The following is a 23,082-nucleotide window of genomic DNA, read 5'->3' as shown; positions in this document are numbered from 1 at the left end:
CCTCCTCCTCACGTCTGGACCCCACCTCCACCTCCCATTTCTTCTGCTCCGTAGTAGACTATAAAACGAAAGGGAGCATTAAACTGTTACATGATGTTCATGCCAACTTGGTCACTCACAGTGTGTTCTTATTTCTTATTAGAAGACATATGTTTTCCTATTATCATATACTTGATCATCAGAGGACTTTCCTAATTTCCTGGTGTCTACGGCCATGCCATCCTGAACAAGCCCGATCCAGTCTGATCTCGGAAGCTAAGCAGAGTCGGGCCTGGTTAGTACTTTGATGGGAGACCACCCAGGGAGACCAGGTGCTGTAGGCGTAAAAAATAAAAATTAAGGGATTGCAATCAGTGAAGTCAACGAAGAATTGCCTAGTCTAAAATAATAATAATAATAATAATAATAATAATAATAATAATAATTTCATGGTGACACTGTGAAATTACCCTGTAGTTTGACCTTTCCAACTGCACATCCCCAAGTGCACTGACGCTGTGCCACTTACCCCGTGGTTTCTTAGGACAGAGGGGCGGCTCCATCGTCCCTGCGGGCGCACCTCTGCGTCGCCACCGGCAGTCCTGCTCTGCTCCTGTGCTGCCCTGGGGCACGGTCAGAACTCATCAGGGGATGACCCCTGACCCCTCACAACTCGGTCACAGACTCTGTCGGTTTCCAGGGGACTCACTGCCGGATGGAGGGTGACAGCTAAGCTCATGTAAAGAGGACAAGAAGGAATTTCACTGAGGAAGATAGAGATATTCTTAGGGATGAGGTTAGATCTGGGATGAACCAGAATGCTGGGCTGCCAAGCAGACACACCCATCCCATCACTCAGACCTCTGGCTCTCCAGAGAAGAAATTGAAGTCTGTGGTCACATGGGAAGAGGGGACATTGATTTGGTGACAGACGTCAAACCCTTCACTGAGTGTCTCAATCACTTTATAGTCATCGGTCGATGTGAGGGCCCAGCATCTGCCTCTCTCAAGGTCTCCCCCAGGGGCCATCAGGGTGACACTGGGGCAGGAAGAGAGAGAAAGCTGATTTGCATGAGGCACCTTCTCCTCCTAATGAGTGTGGGAAGATTAAAAGGCCCGAGGACACCATATTTCAGCCCAGGAGTCTGAGGAAGCCACATCCTGTGAGTGTCCCCACCATGGCCTGGACGGTGCTTCTGCTGGGGCTCCTCGCTTATGGCTCAGGTCAGGGGAAGGGACTCTGCATCCTCGGGGGGCACATAAAAGCTGGGTCTCAGAATAATCTTGTCTCTCATAACACCTGTGTCTCTCTTGTTAGTTCTAGGGGCTGATTCTCAAACTGTGGTGACTCAGGAGTCATCGCTGTTAGTGCCTCTAGGAGGGACAGTCACACTGACCTGTGGCCTTAGCTCTGGGTCAGTCTCCATCAGTAACTCCCCCGGCTGGTACCAGCAGACCCCAGGCCGGGCTCCCCACACACTTATCTACTACACAAACTACCGCTCCTCTGGGATCCCTGGTCGCTTCTCTGGATCCATCTCTGGGAACAAAGCCGCCCTCACCATCACGAGGGCCCAGCCTGAGGACGAGGCCAACTATTACTGTAGTCTCATAACAGGTAGTGAAACTTACACAGTGATGCGAGCCCACGGGGAAGTGCAACCAAAACCTCCTCACGTGCTCAGCACTGCTCAGCCTCAGAGGCAGAAGGGAAGAGAGAGGGTGGACATGGCCAGCGCGCCATGAGGAGGGGGCTTCTCGGCCCACCCTACTGCCCAGTGGCTCATGACCATGTGCCTCCTCCAGTCTCTCTAATGTGACTCCAGCAAGACAGGGCTTCCTCTCCCCCTGTCTGTCTGTAATAATGAGGAGGGGGCTCAGCTCCAAAATATGTCAACCACCATGAGATTCAGAGACCCCACTGCTCCCTCTGAGTCTCCTCTGATTCAAAGAGCATTAGGCACATATCCTTGGTTAGTAACTGTTCCGTGGAGAAAACATTGATATTCGATTTGGCATTAAGCTGGTTAGAAATGCATTTGCTCATGTTAGACCTACTGAGTGAAATAATCGTGTTGTTCCAGAATCTGTGTTCATTGAGGTCTCCAGGAGATTTTTAAACTTTAATGTTGGAGAAGCATCTCCACATCTATCATAATGAAGGTATTCCTGGGCGTTTTGTTTAAAATGCAATCAGAGTGATATTCCATGACTCAATTACTCCCTAATTACCATTCGAAGCCATAGGAACTGTCAGAAATAGATTTACCTTCTGAACCATCACCGAAAACAGAGATTTGATGTTATATGACAGGCAGAGCAGGTGATATTTCACCAACGTAAGTACTTTAAAGATGTGTTGAGAGGCCCAGATGGTGACAGAAGCTGTTAGAAAACATTCCAGTGGGACTGGCTTCCAGAAACACTTTTGTCACTGAGGCCGCTGGGGCCAGGACAGGAAGTGCAGGGCTGGGGGTCGTGGTACTAGGTGAATACGCCCAAAGGTGTCCAGGGCTGTGAGGTGGATGAAGAGCAAGGCAGGAAATGTTGGTTTGATTGATGTTCTTCTCTTTGTGTAGAAAATCATATTAGAAAACCATTAAGTTGAGGGAACCCAAAACTTGAAGGAAAACAGATATTATATAGATTGCGAGGAGCACGTCTACAATCATGTGAATGCCAGGAAGAGGTCATTTTTTAGTCCAGGTTGCTTACTGGCGCTAAAACCTAAAATATCCCTTAAGGAACAATCAGGAGCCTTTCCCCACACTGCAGAAAGATGACATTATGTGGAAGTCACAGCTTCTCTACCAAGGGTGACCACAGCTTTGGCTCAATGCATGCTGGGGGACACAGGGCTAAGGGAGGACGTGTGCCCAAGGACGCCGATTAACCATCAGGGCTGTGGCTGTACAAACAGTCCCATGGTTTCCCCAGGCCACCTGCTCTCAGGTAAGGCCTAGATACCAGGGGATGTTCGATAATAGTATATGATTATCTGATGGTGCCAGACTTGAGATAAGATCTGCATCACACCTGAAATGGGATTTGGACAATTTCTACTATTTTTATTTCAACAAATGTTACCTTTATGAAAACCACTGAACCGATTTCTTTCAAAAATTAAAATGGAATTATTTTAAACCCACAGTGATATTAATGTTAAATGTAAAATGGCAACTGAGTGAAAAACACAACCTTACTTATATGCTGCAAATATTGTCTTATAAAATGAGAAATGAGTACTCTTTAATCCCATGATAATCACTATGTATTTTTTAGGACTTTATCACTGTGGTCTCAGAATTTCTCAAAAACACAAATCCAGACTCAGATGACTTTGCAGGTTAATTTTGTTAAACACTTTTTTTAGAAAAATTATATATTCTACACACACTTTTAAAGGAAACAGAGGAGACAGGAACAAGCCTCAACATATTTCACGAGGCCATATTTTCCCAGACAGTCTAACCAGGAAAAAAAGTAAAAAGTAAAAGTCTTGATTCTCATACATGATTCTGGCAGCCCAGCGTGGAGCTGAACTTGAGCCCCATCCCTCAGCAATCAGACTGAAAAACATGGTATGAGGCAGAGGGAGTCTGCACTCCTGCGCCCCCTGCAGGTGACTGTGGAAACCAGTGGGAGCTGAGCCTAGACCTGCACCTGCATTAACAGCCCTGAATAAGGGGTGGGAGGCAGGGGAGTTGGTGCTACAGGTGGCCCCTCCCTTCCCTGGTGTCAGAGAGGCAAAGGGCCCAGTGGGGAGCTGAGCACTCACCCCCACGGAGCACAGCAGCTCCCCTCAGCCCTGTGCTTCCCTCCCTGTAGTCTGTGGTGCCCATTGGGGCTTGTCTCATACTTCCCACCTCGAATAGAATCAGCTGATGACAATTCCTGCCGCGCTGTCTCCAGGAAGTGTCAGCTCCAGCAGGACTACAGAAGTCAATACTCCAACCTGACAGACCCCTGGGAAGCTGAGGTCCAGTTCCCCTGGCCCCTGTGCTACACCGCAGAAGGAGAATCGCTGGATGCAAAGAAGATTAAATATGACCCAGAGTCTAAAATGCACACGATACAGAGAAATAAAAATTCCTCCTCATACCAACTTCCAGGAACATCTCAACTTGAATAAGAAAAGCAATTAACAGATACCAACACCGAGATACTGAAATTATCTGTATAAAATGTGACACACAATCAAAGCAGAGATCATAAAATCCCCTTGATGAAGAATTAAGGGCACACTGGAAACAAATGTGGAGTAGAAAATCTCAGAAATAAAATATAAATTAGAAGTAAAACCCAAAGAGAAATCACAGAACTGAAAACAACTGTAGATGGACTATACACGTCACTAGATGGACTGAGGACGTTTGACACTGAGAGTGAATCCCAAGTATTGAGGAGGATTCTTAATGCACCTGGAGAAAAACACTACTGAAGAAGCTTAGCCAAGAGGGAGAAGCAATGAGTCTGCTGTTACCTGGAAAATCCAGTGGAAGGTTAATAACATTTCAATGTACTGGAAAGGAAGGGGGCTTTTGCTCTGAGTGATTCCCACTACCATACTATTCTCCTGATGATGTCACCAGGGGGCGCTGTGGATCCACAAGAGATGAGCAAGACCTGCAGCAAATGCAGACTTGATGGCCCTGAAGGCCAGCTCACTGGCCTGAGTTAGTTTAAAGCAGGTGCTTCCTCCCAAGGGACCGACTCAGAGCTCACAGGCACCCAAGCCCTACTGAGAGTAGAGCTTGTCCTGGGCTGAGGACACAGTAATTGGGAGTGGAAACCTAAAGGGCTCACATTTGCATCAAGCATGAACCCAAAAGAAACTGTTGCCCCAAAGACCTGAGGGAGATAAAAAAAGACATCAGAGTGTCCAGTGTTGGCTGGGAGCCAGAATGTCCTTGAAACGCCTGCACCATGGCCTGGATGCCTCTCCTCCCCCTCCTACCCATCCTCACTCACTGCCAGGGTTCACGGTCATCTCAGAGACCCACCCTTGGAGGGATCCCTCTGCCTTCCTTCCTCAGTCCTGACATGTGTTGGCATTCATTTCAGAGTCCACTTCTCAGGCTGTGGTGACTCAGGAACCTCCCTGACCGTGTCCCCAGGAGGGACAGACATTTTCACCTGTGGCCCCAGCACTAGAGCTGTCACCAATGATCACTATCCATCCTGGTTCCGCAGAAATTGGGACAAGTCCTCAGAACACTGATTTAGGACCTGAACAAGAGAAATGCACGGACCCCTGCCCGGTTCTTGGGCTCCATCTTGGGGCAAAGCTGCCCTGACCCTCTTGAGGGCCCAGCCTGAGGACGAGGCTGAGGACTACTGCGGGCTGGTGCACAGTGGTGCTCAGCACGGTGGCACATTCACGTGAGGTGGCAGGACAGAAACCTGCCGTTGGCCCAGCCTGGGCTGTGAACCATCTCATGGGTCGAGGGTCGCACGATCAAATGCCTCCCCTCTCCAGGCGGTCCCAGTGAGAGAGAGGTGATGGAAGGACTCCCCAGTGATTCTTAGCCCCTTAGAGCCCTGAAATGGAGGCATCACAGAGAATCACTTGGGAGGAGCTTTTCCAGTTAAATCAGAGCCCACTGCGTTTATAATCCACAGGGAACAGCGAGAACTGGACCAGCTGAACAGGCAGAAGTCAAAAGTTTTCCTCCAGGAGAGATGTCCCAACGATGGCTTTGCCAGTGTAGGACCAAGGCAAGAAATCATCATTTGATATATAACTAAAGTGTGCTGTTTCATCATATTGCATTTTCAATCAATGCAATTCTATCGAATTACATCTGGGATATATAGATATTACAAAGTATTTTTTAAAAAGTTTACTCCTTATCACTTGTATATATTTAAAAATTTGAGTACATTCAATCATTTTTTCTCGGTTGTTTCCAGAACTGTCATCACAATAATATGTGCTTATTATAATTATATATTTAGTCCCATACAATCATTTTTAATGAGCTATTTAATGTGTCTTAAAATATATATCAACATGTACAGACATGACCACGTAATATCGTTTTTGAATGTAAGTCCTATTACAATCATATAGCATTTTAAAAATATTTGTATGAATAAAGAATGATTGGCACCTTACGTACATAAAATCCTTTCAAACATAATAAACTTATATCAACATTAACAATTGTAACTTCAACACAGGGGGGCCATGAATCCCACATCGCTCAGGACTGAGGGGTGCCCTAGAAGACGGGGTGTCAGTGCTCAAACCAGGAGGATCCAACGTACACGCGGGTGAGAGGTTCCCCTGCTGCGGCTGAACATGACTCCACGTGGTTCATTCCTTTTTAGGTTCCCGACACCTGTGCACAGGATGCTCCAGGTGACCCACTCGTCCCAACACTAACCAGTTGAATTAGGGGCCGATCTCCCAGATTCGGCATTACCAAAAGTGTCTTTTATCATTTCCTATTGATATTTAGTATTATATATGTCCTTTTCTTTTTAATTAGCTCTACTTTCAAAGTGGGTATTCAATAAATATTCTTTGTCTTAGGGTTTATTCTTAATAGTCTTTGGACTTTGTTTTCAAATAAAAAGGAGAAGCTCTGGCACATCATCAGAATAGAAGACGCTCCTGTCACCGTGGCACTTAGAGCTCTGTGCCAGGAACTGAGGGTAGAGACGTATTTTCTATTGTCTGAAAACACGGTGTCGGCAGCTAAAGATTATGATCAAGTCAACCGTGTTCACCGCAAATCACTGTCGTAAGCGTGAACTCGTGTCATAATGACACAGCCTCAGCGGACACGGTAACACTCTCCCTGGATTAGACGCAGTTTTCTCCTCTGACCCGAGGACTGAACAGCAGGTCGCGGCTGCCGCAGACTCTCGCTGCCGACGCCCCCCACGCGGTCCGCCCTTCTCTCCCCTCCGCCGCCGCCTCCCTCACCCGCCTGGTCTCCCCCTCCGGCTCCTCAGGACGGAACTCCACGTCCACGTCAGGCTTTCAGAGAAAACGGACCAGTCCTTGCTGTGGACTCCACTCCCCAGGGCTCCATCTCTCGGGAGGTCGGTCACTGGAAACGGAACGGCGCGGACAGGCCTCCCGGTCTCATTCCCGGTCTCACGCCGCGCTCTGCGTCCCTGCCCCCAACACTCAGTCAGGCTGTTTAAAATGAAAATGACGATATTGCATTTTCCTAAAATGATGCACTCCTCCAGCCTCTAGGTGTTTGCACATGGAATCTCGATATCTTTTTCTCTCTCCAGACATAACTGATGCCTGGCACATGGTGAGTCTTGAGGTCATCCACAGAGAAAGGATCAGCTGCGTGTTTCAGGATACGTCATTGTTTCTCTCACGCCCCGGAATCTGTTTTTTCTAAGAACCTCCGGGACAGTGTATCAACCACAAAATCATTTCCCTCAGGTCTCTGAATCCTATGCTTTAGGCTTTTATGCACGCACACACAAAAAAGTGAGCACTGTCTCCTGGTCGCCCACAGGGAGACATCTGGGGACCACAGGGGGCATAGCTGTGGTGTCAGGAGCATGAAGGGGGCGCTGTGTGGTCACCCCCTGCCCTGTGCTTCCTGAGATCGGATGACCCCACACTATGGGTCTAGTGCCTGCAGGATGACAAAGGACAGATTTCCGTCACTCGTAGGCCCCGGACTTCTCATGCAGTGGATTGTTAACAGGTCTGCTCCGAAATGAGTCCTCACTGCCTCACGCACATCCTGTTCCCAGAACAGTGTGTTTGAGACACTTGCTGTTTAAATGAAAGATCTAGAATTCTGGAAATTTTTACAATCAACTTCTCGGATCGGAAGAGGAAGGTGCGGCAGTAGCACCTGTGATCAGGATGCCCCTCGTGGGGTTTCCCTGGGCAGGACCAGTCCCATGATGCAACACTCATGACTAAATAATATGAATGAAATAACAAGCAAGTGTTTTAGGGAAAACTATATATGCCAATATTCACCTGAGAAGAGAAGGTGTTTCTTACCACTGCTTTTCCAGCCATATTTCTTTCCAGAATTTCCATCGACTTTCTCTTTGCTATAAGCACCGATTAAAAAAAAAATGCATTTCTGATTGCACTTTCATCTTCAGAACAGTATTATCATTTATTTTTAAAATTTATTGTATTGAGATGAATTTCATGTAAAACAACAAACATTCTATTTTAGTGCACAGGTAGGTAGGTAGTGACTAATACATGAACTTTTTAAATCATTATCTATCAGAGCAATTTGAAAATTTAAGTCATTCCATCCTACAGCTTTCTGCACATTTGTCCATAATGGACTTAGGTAAATGTCACAAACAATGTCATTCAGTCACGGCCCCTGCAGACCTGTGACTGGGAGCTTGAGGACAGGCTTCTAGATGGGAATCTTTGCTTCCAAAGCATGGAGAACTTGTTGAGCAGGAGGATATACCATTGACAAGGACTTGCACAGCCTCCCCCACAGGGGATGCATGGAAGGGCGTCCTCCCCACCCCCTCCAAGACTGCAGAGAATGCCACCAGCGGTGAAACATTAGAACAGAATGAAGCTGGGGACTGAGGTGGGCTCCATCTCCCCAGCTTGCTACTCCTGCCTCATCCCCTTCCCACCACACCCCAGGCTCTGGGAAGTGCAGTTCGTCTTCTCCACCCAGGACCAGCAGCAGAGCAGGGGTCTCCTGCCCCATCCCAGGCCCCCAACCCAACCCCCTTCTCACAACGAGCCCCAACTGACTCTGGTCTTGGGAGGCCAGGCTTCCCAGCTACCGAAGACTACTTTAAATAGAAAAGAAATTGAATAATAAAAGCAGGAGTCAAAAGTTTTTTAAAAAATTAAAAATTTTAAAAAAGCCCCAGAAAGAGGAGCCCCTGCTCCTCAGGGCGATGGGCCATCCACAGGTCAGAGAGCTCTGGGCACCTGGGAGGGGGACACACGGTGACTGAACTTGCTTGCATCCTGCACAGAAGGGGACCTGCCTCCGTGGGGACGGTCACTGCTCTGGACTTGATCCTGATCAGAGACGACTTTTGTGAGACACCACCTCAGTCCTGACCCCTGAACAGCGAAGGGAGCCAGGGACTGTCACCCTGAGGAGTCCCAGTGAAGCCTAAAGATGCCGTGAAGTGATGCGGAGGCCGCATAAGGGGACACAGGTCCTGGCCCTATGCAAGGGCAAGAACAGATCAGTGGGGAAGCGGGAGTTACTTCTGATGAGCTCTGGTCACCATGTCACACAGTGGTGTATCAGTACGTGAACAGTAGGGGGCGCACAGGCCCTTTCCTGAAGGTCTTGGTGTGATCAAAGCTAAGACCAGCCAGGCACCAGGCACTTCCTGGTGCTTTCTACTCAGGCCTCACAGCTGTGACCTCCCTACCCCCCAGACCTCAAACAGCCCCGCCCCTGCCCACTCCCAAACTCCCTCAGCAGAGGGGCCTAACCCCAGCCCCAGTGAGGGGTCAGAAAGCTGGGGGTCTCATTTGCATGAGTGGACCCTCCCTCTGTCAGAGCTTGAAGAGAGGAGGGAGAGACTTGGGGGAAGCTCTGCCTCAGCTGTGGGGACACAGAGGGCAGGACTCGGCGATCATCTCCACCATGGCCTGGTCCCCTCTCCTCCTCACCCTCCTCGCTCACTGCACAGGTGACTGCATACAGGGACATGGGAAGGGCCATGGGAGGAAACATGGATCGACTCCGTCCTCTTGTCTCCAGCCCCAGCATCACCGTCTCTGTGTCTCTCCCTCCTCCAGGCTCCTGGGCCCAGTCTGTGCTGACCCAGCCGTCCTCAGTGTCTGGGGCCCCGGGACAGAGTGTCACCATCTCCTGCACGGGAAGCAGCTCAAACATCGGAGGTGGTTACTACGTGCAGTGGTACCAGCAGCTCCCGGGATCGGCCCCCAAAACTGTCATCTATGGTACTAGTAGTCGACCCTCGGGGGTCCCCGACCGCTTCTCTGGCTCCAGGTCTGGCAACTCGGCCTCCCTGACCATCCGTGGGCTCCAGGCTGAGGACGAGGCCGATTATTACTGCCAGACATATGACAGCAGTCTCAGTGCTCACACAGTGCTCCAGGCCCATGGGGAAGTGAGACAAGAACCTGCTGTTTCCTGTGCGATGGGGCTTCCCTGAGCAGCCCCCACTGCTCTGACCAGACAGCTGCCTTCTTTGTGTGTTTGACTGAAAAGTGAGGTCTGAGACCACAGTATTTTGTTTAGATGATGTGTACTTGTCCTCTCTAAATTGTTCTCCAAAGACTGTCCTTGTTGGCAACACATTAACTGATTTTCACAAACAGAACAGAAATTCTTAGATATGGGGCAGCCTGCCCTGGGGACAGAGTCCATGAGGGCTGTGCTGGCGCCAGGGCTGCTGAAGCATAATCCACGGACTGGGAGGCTGAACCAGGAGAAATGAGTGTTCCCACAGGTCTGAGGCGGGAAGTCCAAGACAGAGGTGTGTGCAGGTGGGTCTGTCCTGAGGCTTTGCCCCTTGGCCAGCAGAAAGCTCCGTTCCCCCTGAGTCCTCACACGCCCTTCTCTGTGTGTGCTCACCCCTGGTTTCTCCTCCTCTTCTCATAAAGACACCGGCTCTCATGAGCTCCTTTACCTTAACTTTAGTTGTCAACTCAAGGCGTGGTCTCCAGAACAGTCACGTTGGGAGTTAGAGTTTCCAAGTAGGAGTTCGAGGGGACACAGTTCAGTCCATATCAAGGGGTCAAAACAAAACAAAACTGAGGACCCAGAGTCCACCTGTGTGTGACTCAGGAGCGTCTCGATGCAGATGATGCGCATCCACACCTGTTACTGTACACCTACTATGTGCTTGACTTGGGTCTCAGGGCTCAGGATACAGTCCGGAAGAGACAGGAATTAACACACACTCATAGAAATGACACTGTCTGGGAGAAGAGTGAATAAACAAACCAAAATATGGTGTCCCGACTTGATTTCCCACCTGGGGAGAGAATGCCTCTGTGGTCCCAGGCACCCATCCACTCAGCAAACCCTCAGGATTAGAGACTCACCCTCCCTGCCTCATTGGTCAGGAACTCTGGCTTTCAGGATGACCGGACGTGATCACTGACACCTTCTCCCTGACAACACCACCATGGCAAACAGAAACTGGATGGTCTGATATGGTTTAGACAACACAGGCCCTGACCCTGGACTTGGAAATTGGTCAATTGTATGCCAACCACATGGCTGGGGGATTCGGGGTCCAGATGGCGAGGAAAGACACAAAATTTCCCCCTAATTAATCCCATCATGAGCAGTATCTATCCTCTACCCTCACTGTTAGTTCTTGTTGGGTGTTGTCCTGTGGATGCTGAGACCTGGGCAGGGGACATAGGTCAGGTGGCTCCTGTCACATAAAACTTCACTTCTGCCTCCATGACCTATATAATATCTTGTAAAAGATTAATTTTAGGTAGCATCACGCCCACTTCACATGCGAGCACCAATCTAAATACTGAATAGCCTCAGGACACATAGAAAGCTGCACAAAAGTCCCGTCAAGGTCTTCTGTTCCCGGGCAGAGTCAGAAGAGTGAAGGAGTCTCAAGAGACCACAGCAGCGCCAGTGCCCCCATGACCTGGGTGCTTCTTGTTTTAACGCATTTGAGGAATGTTCCAGAGGCCCAGCTCATGACTCTCTCTCCCCTACACCTCAGTCCGGGTCCTTTCTGCTCCCAATTCCAAGACTCTGCCCTCTCAGGTCACCTTGGGGTCCTTGCTGAGGATCCCCAGCTCACAGTGTCCTGACCACAGGTGGCGCTATCACAGTCACCTTCCTCTTCTGCGTCCTGGGAGCTGGCCTCAGATGCTCTCACTCCACAAGGACATGTGGTTTTTCATGCGACGGCTCACACATCCTCCCCATGTGCAAAACCATCACAGTCTCACATTTAGCTTTTTAGTAAAATAAGGCGTGAGGAAGGACGTGCGGCCGGGGGAAAGGCTCATTTACAGTGTGAGCCGCTCGGCGCCCCACAGCCGCTGAGCAGCTCGGATTCAGTCCTCGCCGCCTCGCTCCGCTTCCTCTGCGACCACGTCTCACAAACCCGGGACGGTGGAGATTGAGAAATTCGATCCGCCAAAATTGAAGAAGACAAAATGCAAGAGAAAAACTCACTGTCACCGAAAGAAACGACCGCACAGGAGAAGCGAGCAGGCGGTTCCCAGCGAGGCGGCGCCGCCGCGGTGCCCCGCGCAGCCCCCGCGCACCGCCTTCTTGTTTTACGCCTTTTCGCTGTTTAACTTTGCGAGACGTAAAGAGGCGAGATCGAGTTTCAATGTCTGCGCGGCCCCTTTTCACATCCAAGAACCACTGACAACGAAGGCCGCACCTGCCTCTCCCGCCTGCCTGTCCGACGGGCGGGGACGGAGAAGAACTTGCTGCCGGTGACGGCAGAAGCTGGCGGGACGACAGCGACGCCCAGAGTGAAAACCCCGCTGGGCCGCGGCGGCTGCGGGCCGCGCCGTGCGGTCCAGTCTCAGGGCCGCTGTTTGCGCAAATGATTTGAATTATTGGAATGCACGAGTTTTCAAATAAGCAAATAAAATGTTTTAAAACCTGGAAAAAATAATAACATAAATTTTTTTTAAATGTACTCCAATTGTATGACACCTAAGACTAAACCCTGACAAGAAACCTGTGCGGTAGAGATCCTGAAAACTACAGTGTGAGACTGTAAAGTCAGTTCCTAAAATAAAGAAGAGTGTTACACATTCCACAGGTAAAGTTGACGCCTAACCAAGCCATTATTACTATTATTATTATTATTGTTATTATTATTATTATTCCAAGCACTGATTCAAATGGAGTCCCTATGAAGTAGCTCACACATGACATGACTCTGAAATGTTTGCTAAACGGTCCTCTTTTCAAAATGCCACTGAGTATTTTCCTGGAAAATTCCTCTCTATGTCATTTCCCTGGAGAGCCCCTTCAAGTCTTTCAAATCATCAACTGTCTCCTCCTCTCTGACACCAGACCTGATGCACACCTGGCTCATTTAGCTTCTTCTAGACTATAAGTGCTCTGACACCTTGAGTAGTTATATATGTACCTTACTTCCATGGACCTTACTCTGGGAATAATAAACTACAATATCAACACAGTGCACCACGATCACAACATCTAGGGACCAGACCAGGGCTACGTGAATAGAGACAGTGACCGCTGGGCTGCACAGATCAGTGGGCTCTCAAGGCTCTGAGCCATGGGGAGGTGTGTGTCCTGCCACCAGCAGAGGGCGCTGTGGAACTGCTCTGTAGTCCCTGCACAGCTGCTCAGTGAAGACAATTCATTTGCTCACAGGAGCCTGGGCCTGGGGGCTGTCCTCTGTGCTCCCTGATGGGACTCAGCAGCTGTGTCCTCTCTGCCTGGCAGAGTCCCCTGAGCAGGGAGCTTGGTGTGGTGTCAGCAGGTGCTTCCTCCCAGGACTCTCCCAGGGGGTGAAGACAACCTCCATCCTCCTCAGTCTGGGTGTGAGCTGAGCTCCAGCACCTGGGCTCAGGGAGGGGCTGGGCGGTCACTGGATGGACACACATTTGCATGCACAGCCCCTCCTCTGGCGGAGGGTGGAGAAGAAAAGGAGGCCTGGGGCAGGCCAGCCCCACTGTGGGCTCAGGGGCTGCGAGCACCATGGCCTGGACCCCCGTGCTCCTTGTACTCCTCTCTCAGTGCACAGGTGGAGAAAGGCCTCAGGGACCCTGGGCACCCCAACATCACAGTCTTCTTCTTTGAAATCCTGAGAATGTTTTCTTGTTTCTTGTGCCAGCGATCACGTTTGTCTGTGTTTGCAGGTTCCCTCTCCCAGCCTGTGCTGACTCAGCCGCCCTCCCTCTCTGCATCTCCGGGAGCATCAGCCAGACTCACCTGCACCCTGAGCAGTGGCTTCAGTATTGGAAGCTATGGCACATACTGGTACCAGCAGAAGCCAGGGAGCCCTCCCCGGTATCTCCTGTACTACCACACAGACTCCGATAAACACCAGGGCTCCGGGGTCCCCAGCCGCTTCTCTGGATCCAAAGACGCCTCGGCCAACGCAGGGCTTCTGCTCATCTCCGGGCTGCAGCCTGAGGACGAGGCCGACTATTACTGTGGTACAGGTCATGGCAGTGGGAGCAGCGTCAGTTACTCACAGTGATTCAGATGATGAGGAAGTGAGACAGAAACCCCTGGGCCCTCAGACGTGGGCTCTGAGACACTTTTATTAAGAAGCTTCTGTGGAGACTCCTGTAGGGGAGACTCCTCTGCTATAGGACACGTCCATGAAAGGAGGAAAGGTAGAGGCAGGTTACCTGAGCCGGCACAGAGCATCCCCGGAGCACACAGGTGCGGTAACAGAGTCCCGCTGCACATGCCCATTGGGTGTGGAGTCAGGAACAAGAGAAATGCTGTGTCTGCACCAGTAATGATGACCAGGACAAGCTCGATTATCTGGAAATCTTATCTCGTTAAGTATGCATCTTATTTTATTACTAATGTGTCCATAACTCATATGTTTATTCTCACCAAGTCATGGACAGACAAGAGTTCCTCCTCCCTTAACCATCCTACAAAACCCACTGGCTACAACTCGTCCAGACTCTCGCTGTCGACATCCCTCCCACCATCCGTCCTGTTTCTCCTCTGCTGCTGCATCGCTCACCTTCCTGGCCTCTCCCTCTGTCTAGTCATAACGTAACTCCATCACTTTTACGTTTTAGGAGAAAACATACAAGTTCTTGCTGTCGCTTCCATTCCCCAGGGCTCCCTCCCTCGGGAGGATGATTACCAGAAAATGGAACAGGGTGGACACAGCTCATGGCCTCGTTTCCGCCCCATCCTCACACCCTGGGTTTCTGAGCATCCCCAACACTCTGAGTCCATCTGTTTAATATAAAAATGAAGTTATTGCATTTTCCTAAAAATGATGTTTTCATCCAACTTCATGTATTTGCACATGGAATCTGCTGGATTATTTTCCCTTCTCACCTACACGAGGTGAGCCTCGAGGTCATCCACAGAGAAAGGATCAGCTGTGTGTTTCAGGATACGTCACTGTTTCTCTCACATCCCAGATTCTCTGTTTCCTAAGAAAGTTCAGGACAGTGTATCCACCACGAAATGTTTCCCTCGGGTCCCTCAATCACATGCTTCAGCCCCTTTACACAACAAGGGGAGCACTGTCTGATGGTGACCCTCAGATAGATGTGTGGGAACCACAGGGGACGGTGTTGGGGCTTAGCTGTGGTGTCAGGAGCATAAGGAGGGGCTGTGAGGCCATCCCCTGCCCTGTGCTTCCTGAGACGCTACGTGGGTCTTGTGCCTGCAGGGATGAAAATGAACATGTTTCCCCCACTCCACAGGATCGGGACTTCTGATTCAGGGAAATTGGTTGACAGGACCTGTCTGCTTTCAAATGTGTCCTCACTGCCTAAAATAAATTCTGCTTCAAGGAGAATATTTTTAATACATTTTCTCTCAAAATCAAGCTCCAGCACCTGTACGATCTTACAGAGAATCATCAGCTCCGAGGATGGATTGTCATGCAGAATCACCTCTCAGGGGTGGAGAAGCCATCAGAGGGACAGGGGGACGTATGACCTCATTGTCACACACACACAAACACACATATGGCTCTCTTGGAACTGAGTGTATATTGACATCGAGTTCACATTTGGGGCAACTTTGTCCCCACAAAAGTCAGGGATAGGCCGGTGCAGACACCGCCGTCATGAGGGTTACAATCATCAGGAGGCAGAATCTCCCTCAGCAGGAAACACCAGCCACATGAGTGTGACCTGGGTCCTGTTATCAGGGTAGCAGGACACGCCCTGAGCACCTGCTCCACGGGGCTGAGTCGATGCTCAGGGTCCCAGGGCGAGTCTCTTTCCCTGTGGGCATCACAGCTCCCTGACCACTCGTGGCTCCAGTCAGCAGTGAGGTTGGTTAACGCATTTGTTCTGGGACAGTAGCCTCATTGCTGTTCAACGAGATCACAGTCCATGGAAACAGAGACACGGCTTCCCCTGTGCTCTCAGGGCTGGGCTGTCATTCACTCTGACACCACCGGGACCCTTTTAGCCAGACTGGACCTCTGATAAAAAGTCTTCTGTCTGAACCCAGAGCCACAGTGACCGAGACCTCGGTACATAGTCCCCTCCTGTCTCCACCTCTCCACAGCAGAGATGCGGGACTGTTGACAGGAACTTCTGCTCCTACTGGTCTTGTCATGATAGAATAACACAGCTCCAGGCCCCGCTTTGCTGTAGGGTCAGTTTTTCCATCGTGCGAGGGCTGGACACTCGGACCAGGGGCTGCAGCTCTGCCCGACCAGAGACAGACTCACCCCACAGCGCTCAGTCACAGACGCTGCCCCTCTCCTCAGGCTGGGCTGTTCCACATCCTGTTCCTTTCCACTCAAGTCTCATGAAATGTTTTTCCTTGATTCTTCGCTGTCATCCCCCACTCTTCCGTGACCTCTGCCACCGTGGTTGTGTAATTCCAAGGGTGTCGCTCCTCTGTAGTTCATTGGAAGAGGCCCTCACAGGGACTCACTCGTCACCCAATCCGTAATTCCTTATGCACAGACCAGGTAGCAGTGATGCAAGATGTATCACTCCAAAGTGACTCTGTGAAAGAAATTATCTCCGTGCGTGTCCATGGGGGTGTCCGTGAGCTGAGATCCAGTGTCCTCTGCAGCGTCTCAGAGGAGAGCAGGGCTCCAGTGGGTCATGTGAAGTTAATAAGTACATGGGAGCCCTGAGGAGGAGATTATAGACAGGAAACAAACTCTCGTATTCCATACCCGGGCGGTAAATTCTAGTGATGGTGCCTCCACATCCAAATGGGAGGCATGGGGATGTGCTACTCAGGACCCTTCAAAAAAGATGTATTGGCCCTGTCGACAGCAGGTCAGTGGACAGTCTCAAGCTGTCAGCAACTAAATGGTGACCCCCTGCTGCAGAGAGTGGCCTCAACCAGACACAAGTGTCCCAGATGAGCCCGTATCCACTGAGAGACAGGAGGGTATAAAATCAGGTTGGTGGAAAGGGCCCCAGAGATGCCGACACAAGGTGACACCTGGTAGGAAGGGAGAGCCAGCCCCGAGACTGCGGCATGTGCCCTGAGTCACAACTAGGACGTACGATCCGTCCTGAATTGCACAGCTGCACGGGCACTGGTGTTACAGGGGCGAGTGGAGGAATCTCCATCGCACCCAGCGAACTGTTTGGGGGATTGATGTTCCTGTCCCTTGTGAGCTTTTTCTGAATCACGAACTTAGTTTCAAATTAAAATCTGCAGAAACCTTAGAATGTGAGAAGATAAATACAGTTTCTCTTAACTTCATGTATTGTAAAATCTGCCTCAAAGATGACTCTCCTTTGAAGGACCCCGGCTTTGTGCTCGTGCTTAACTGGAAAGCGAACGAGTCCGCGATGCGGCGCCGACGTCCTTCCCTGCGGGTTCTCCCCTCAGTGTCCCCGTGGGGAAGGGGCGGCGCAGCACCCACAGCTCAGGCTCAGCCAGTTGTCCAGGAGGGGCGCGCCGAGCCCGCATCTCAGTCTTCCTGACGTTAGTTTTACGTGCGGGCTCCTTCTTGCGTTTAAAACAATCCATCAGTATTGACGGACTCAGCTTGAACAAACGTATCCAGAATTTGTTTAACGGACGTATCAGTGTCACTATGGGAAACTACCTGTCTGGATTTTTGTATCATTTTAAAAATTTTTATTTTAGTCATTCTAATATGTACATATTTATGTCATTATAATATGCATCCCTCAATGACAAATGACGCTGAGCATTTTTTATGTGTTCATTTGCCACCTGCCCATCAGCTCTGGAGGCCTCACCGTCCGCAGCTCCTGGAGGGACGCGCACACTCACCTGCGGCTCCAGATAGGGTGGTCGTGAACAGGAGCTCTGCCACCTCACCCGGCTGAGGCCCTAGCAGGCGCCCAGGGTCTAACTGATGGAGCTAGAAAGGTTTCCCCATGGGTCCCTGCCATAATCTCCGGTCCCTGTTGGGGACAAAGCCACCTTAGTTCACCAACTGAAAGTAGTACCAGCTGGATTCAGGAGGCAACTAGAATTTGAAGTCTCACCGAGACAGCCATGAGCTTATCAAGATCCTTTCTCCATTATCTCCCTTCTGGGACTGAGGACAGCTTGAAGGCAGCAAGTGGGCTCTCTTGTGGCAGACCGAGGGAGCTCCTGGAGAAGGAGACGTTGAATTTGGTCTTGAGAAGAGGGAAGGATCCCCTGGAAGCATCAACTGCAGGAGGGGAGGCCCTGAGGCCCCTCACTTCTCTGGCAGGAGGACGTCAGGGTCTCGGAGGGTGGGGATCCACCCCTCCCATTACGTTTCTCCTGTCTGTTCTACCCTCTCCTCCAAAGGCAGGCTTCTTAGCAGGAAGTCTGCAGGAGACCTGGGTATGCCAAGGCCCAGCCTTCTGGCTGGAGGACAGCGAGAACGGGAGCCTCGGGGAGGCAGGAGGTACAATGCGATGGTGCACAGCGCGGAGCGTGGGGAGGTCACCCTCAGAGTCACTCGGAACAGCGTCGTTTGTGCTGCGGCTGAAAATGCACTGTCACCAGGCTGCGCCAACACCAGGATCAGTGGCTCAGTGTTTCCCCTGATGTGCCATTCAGTTTCCTCGGCAAAGCACCCTGTCCTGTCCCTGGCTGGGCGAGCTGATTTCTGGCATCTTGAGGACCCTCACGAGGGAGACTGGCGGCTTTTCCATCCACTCCCTACCTGTGTCCCTCTCCACACCTCATTCCGCCCTCCTCAGCGCCTTCGGCCTGAGTCCAGAGGCCCCTGGTCCACAAACTCAGAGAATAAACCCCGCCCTGGTGGAGAGCTGGGGGAAGGACTCCCACCAGGCTCAGAGGAAGGGGTCGGAGCTGAGGGGTTTCACTGGGCAGGACCCCAGTCCCATGGTACGAAACTCATGACTAAATGACATAAATAAATACACAAGCAAGTGTTTTAGGGAAAACTGTATGTGCCGCTATTCACCTGAGAACAGGTGTTTTTTACCACTGCTTTTCCATCCATAATTCTTACCAGAATTTCCATTAAATGCAGCAGTGCATTTAAGCTTCCACGTACCCGAACTCCTTCACCAGGGGTCCTGTGAAGAATTCCGGGTGCTGAAAGTCACCTCCCGAAGGAACCTCAAACTCCAGACCAGAGGACAATGGAGGGAAAAGAAGGCAAAGCCTTGCAGGGCTGCATCTGCCCATCGGTGATGTTCTCACTACCGACACTAGAGGGGGCTGTGGGCCAGCGCCTGGGAAAACGAGCTCAGCTGTGGACCAGTCCTCTGGGCCCTGGGTTCCATTGACACGTGTTCAGTGATGTGAGACAGCTCAGTAGCTGTGAGCTGGCCACATTGCTGAGGACTCCCGGGAGAGGAGCTCATTTGCATGGCAGCCCCGCCCCCACAGGCGGTAGGAGTGATAATGAGAGCTGCGCAGGCTGACTCTGCTGGGGGGTCTTGAGAAGCAGAGCACTGGGGCGTCTACACCATGGCCTGGGCTCCTCTCCTGCTCATGCTTCTGGCTCACTGCACAGGTCAGGGGGATTTCCTGGGACGGTGGGGCTGGGGAGGTCACTGGGCAACTTCATGACCCTGTCCCCTCTCCTGATTTTCTTCAGGGGGCACTTCTCAGGCCGTGGTGACTCAAGAGGCTTCACTGTCCACGACCCCAGGGGGGACGGTCACACTCACCTGTGGCTCCAGCGCTGGGGCTGTCACCACTGGTAATTATCCTGCCTGGATCCAACAGAAGCCCTACCAGGTACCCCAGGGTCTAGTAAGTAATACCAACAACCGAGTCCCAGGGGTGCCTGCTTGATTCTCTGGCTCCCTGCTTGGAGGCAAGGCCGCCCTCACCATCACGGGGGCCCAGCCGGAGGATGAGGCCGACTATTACTGTGCTCTGTGGCACAGCGACCATTTCCACAGTGACAGATGCAGGTGGGGAAGTGAGACAAAAAACCATGGGCTCAGTGCACCCTCTGCCCCTAAGAGCCCCTGTCTCCTGTTCATAGAGGCTGTGTCTAGCTCATGTGGGCTCAGGGGGCTTGCTCTGCATGGCCCCCAGAGGAAGTGGTCAAATCCATTGTTGTAAGTTTCAAAATGTTTTAACCCACTATTTGGTGACAGTGTGTTCATAAAGCCAGTACAAACATATCATCAGTTGCCTGGTTATTGACAAGAAGAGCAAAATAAAAAGGTACACACACACGAACACATACCCAGGCACACTCACTATCCTCAAGTCCAGATTTAGGCCAGTCAGTATTCGATTACCAAGAGAAAAGCTTAATATTATACAGCTATGATTCCAGGTATAATGATAAACATACTAACATCTGAGACCTTACCAGGATCGCCTTTAATGTCATGTTTCTACCAATAGCCTTTCATGGCAATCTATGCATTCTTAGCATGTACAACCAAACTCCAGTTTCTACCTGTTGCCTGGCTTCATGTTTTTTAGATATTCGTTACAACTGTACCCCAGTTTTCAGCACTAAAATCCACCTTAGTTGGCTCAGACTGCCATAACACAACACTACAGACTACGTGGCTTAAACAGCAGAAATGTATTTCTCACAGTTCTGGTAGCTGGAAGTCTGAGATCAGAGCACCAGAAGGGTTGGCTCCTGGTGAGAGCTCTTCTCATGGCGTGCAGACGGCTGCCTCCTGCTGAGCCCTCACATGGTGGATAGAGAGCACGCTGTCTGGTGTCTCTTCTTATAAGGACACTAATCTTTTAGGATCAGGGCCTCGCCTTTATGACCTCCTTTAACCTTAATTCAAAAACAGCCACACTGAGCATTAGGTCTTGTAAACATCAATTTTGGAAGCACAAGAATTCAGTCCACAACAGAGAGGTTAGGGGTTTGAGGACAGAGGAGGAATTAAGAACCATCCGCGCATGGAGTGGACAATGGTAATGAGTGGTCAAGGATTATTGCAGGTTTGCCCTTGAGGCTTTCATGGGAGAACTCTCTTGAATTTAGAATCTGCCATGGGTCAACATTGGAATATTCACTTTCCTACAAACGCAGTGAGTTGAATGAACACTGGAGAAAAGCTGATGAGAGTTAGCGTTATGCAATATGGGGCTTTCCCAGCGAACGCAGTGAAGCCGCCAAGGAGCGCGAAGCCAAAGGGAGCTCGGAGAGGAGCGATCGTAATGAGGGGAAGGAAGGGACTTGAGAAGATGAGAAGAGTGCGGGACGGTGAAAGGTTTGTCTTATGTCACAGCGAAGCCTGCGTTTTCCTGCATTTCCAACCTCCTTGTGGCATCCACTGTCTGAATCCCTTCAGCCTGACCTTGGAGGCTGTGCCCTCATGCGCCCTCCATGATCCACTCCGGAGCTGCCCCCAACAGTGTAAGGTCTGCACTTGTCACAGCTAAACACATCTTTAATGTCCTCAGCCCTTCCTGTAACATTTGCTTGGAGCAAAAAAAAAAAAGAGTGCTCGTGTGTCTCAAAGCTGCACCCTCTTCCCCACTTAGGATCGAAAGCAGAAGATACTAATTATTTAAAAATAGATTGCATGAATGATTAAACTAATAAACGGACACATGAATAAGAGACAGCTTTAGTCAATGACATATGCCTCCAGGTCTCCTTTACCCACTCTGCACATGGCGATGTCACCCAAAGTACCTCCCAAGCTCAGGTCTCTCCTACACATCCACACACCCCCATTAGTGACTCTCATGGGACGAGGACTCAACTATCAATGCCATGGTGCCATTTTGCAACCAGACAAGGTCAGAAATGGTCATTCTGAAATTGGAATTCAGTAGTTCAAATGGATTCCTAGATATTCAAGTAAGTTATAAATAGAGAAACTCCTGCATTTTTCACCCCAGAGGTCTTTCTGGTCAGCAGTCCCAGAGAGTCTATCTTTGAAGATCACGGAAATGCATTTTCCTCTTCCTGTTTTTCCTGCTTTCCTATTTACTGCTTTCAAGACTGCATCATTTCTTAAGGCCTGCCCTGCTCTCTCCACTCTTTCCTATTGTCAACCTGCAATGTCATCTCCATGGTCTTTCTAGCCTGAGAAACACCACATCCTTTCATGGTTTCAGGATTATTCCCACTCCATCTTCTGTTACTCCAGGGGAACCACACTTCTGCTTGTCCTTTCAGACCCAGCTTAAAGGGCACCTTCCCTGAAAGGCATCCCTCTATGTCCCAGAAAATGAGGTAGTCTTACTCTTCTACGTTTTATATGTTTTATAGAGATTCTCATAGTCATAGGATGAGTATCTGTTTTTGACAATTTCCCCTCTAAATTTCAACCTTCTAGAATTATAGACAGCAAAATAATATTCATTAAGTTAGACCTAAGCATATTCCTCACGCAGGCATCCTAGTCACTGTTGAATGGTGGTGACTAAGTTCTGGGCATTAAGGGACCCCTGAGGACACGTCAGATGAACATGTAACCAGCAGGTGGCGCTCTAGATCAGCCCTGGGCTCTGCATGGGGCTCTCTGCCGGCTGAGGGAGACCTCAGGGCTGGGCAGAGCTGCCCCCTGTGCTCCCTGATGACACCCAGAACCCTGCTTTTTCAGGGCCTGACAGAGGTCCTGGACAGGATCCTGTGGATGATCTCACATCTACTCCCTCCACCACCTCCCTGCGGTTTCACTCAGAGCAAGCCCCTCCCTCAGTCTCCTCTTCTCTGAGGTCACCTCTCAGACTCCTGATTCAGTGGTCAGATGGGGTCTGAGGGGGTCAGGAAAACAGGGGGGAGTGAATTTGCATGAACAGTTCCTTCTTTTTCTTGGGGGAAGTAGGAAGGATAAGACAAGGCAGGGGCAGCCCAGCCCCACTGTGGGGATCAGGGGGCGGTATCTCCATGGCCTGGACTCTTTTCCTCTTCTTGCTCATCTCTCACTGCACAGGTAGGGACAAGAATCGAAGACCTAGGGGGCTCCCCAACTTTTGTCAGCCCCTCTGGCTCAGAGTCCTAGCAGCTTAAATCTGGTCGATACCCCATCACACATGCACGTCTGTTTCCAGGTCGCCTCTCCCAGCCTGTGCTGACTCAGCCACCCTCCCTCTCTGCATCAGC

At 50.5% G+C, this 23,082-nt stretch overlaps 1 pseudogene and 2 gene segments (V, D, J or C); all 3 read left to right on the top strand.

The window, feature by feature from the left end:
* The first annotated feature begins 204 nt into the window (after window positions 1–204).
* On the top strand, window positions 205–323 carry LOC118603365 (annotated as a pseudogene).
* A 9,156-nt stretch (window positions 324–9,479) lies between these two features.
* The window catches only part of LOC107509302, a 419,333-nt gene continuing 405,730 nt past the window's right edge, over window positions 9,480–23,082 (top strand). Inside the window, 2 exon segments of the V gene segment in view lie at window positions 9,480–9,615; window positions 9,725–10,031. Of these exon segments, the coding sequence occupies window positions 9,570–9,615; window positions 9,725–10,031 (353 nt within the window).
* The window catches only part of LOC107507566, a gene marked incomplete in the record, with an annotated part of 398,083 nt that continues 394,438 nt past the window's right edge, over window positions 19,438–23,082 (top strand). Inside the window, 2 exon segments of the V gene segment in view lie at window positions 19,438–19,548; window positions 19,633–19,903. Of these exon segments, the coding sequence occupies window positions 19,503–19,548; window positions 19,633–19,903 (317 nt within the window).

This window comes from Rousettus aegyptiacus, unplaced genomic scaffold (genome assembly GCF_014176215.1).
Source record: "Rousettus aegyptiacus isolate mRouAeg1 unplaced genomic scaffold, mRouAeg1.p scaffold_m13_p_5, whole genome shotgun sequence".
Lineage (NCBI taxonomy): Eukaryota > Metazoa > Chordata > Mammalia > Chiroptera > Pteropodidae > Rousettus > Rousettus aegyptiacus.
The sequence above is the reverse complement of the archived record's forward strand: the minus strand, read 5'-3'. Positions and strand labels throughout refer to the sequence as shown.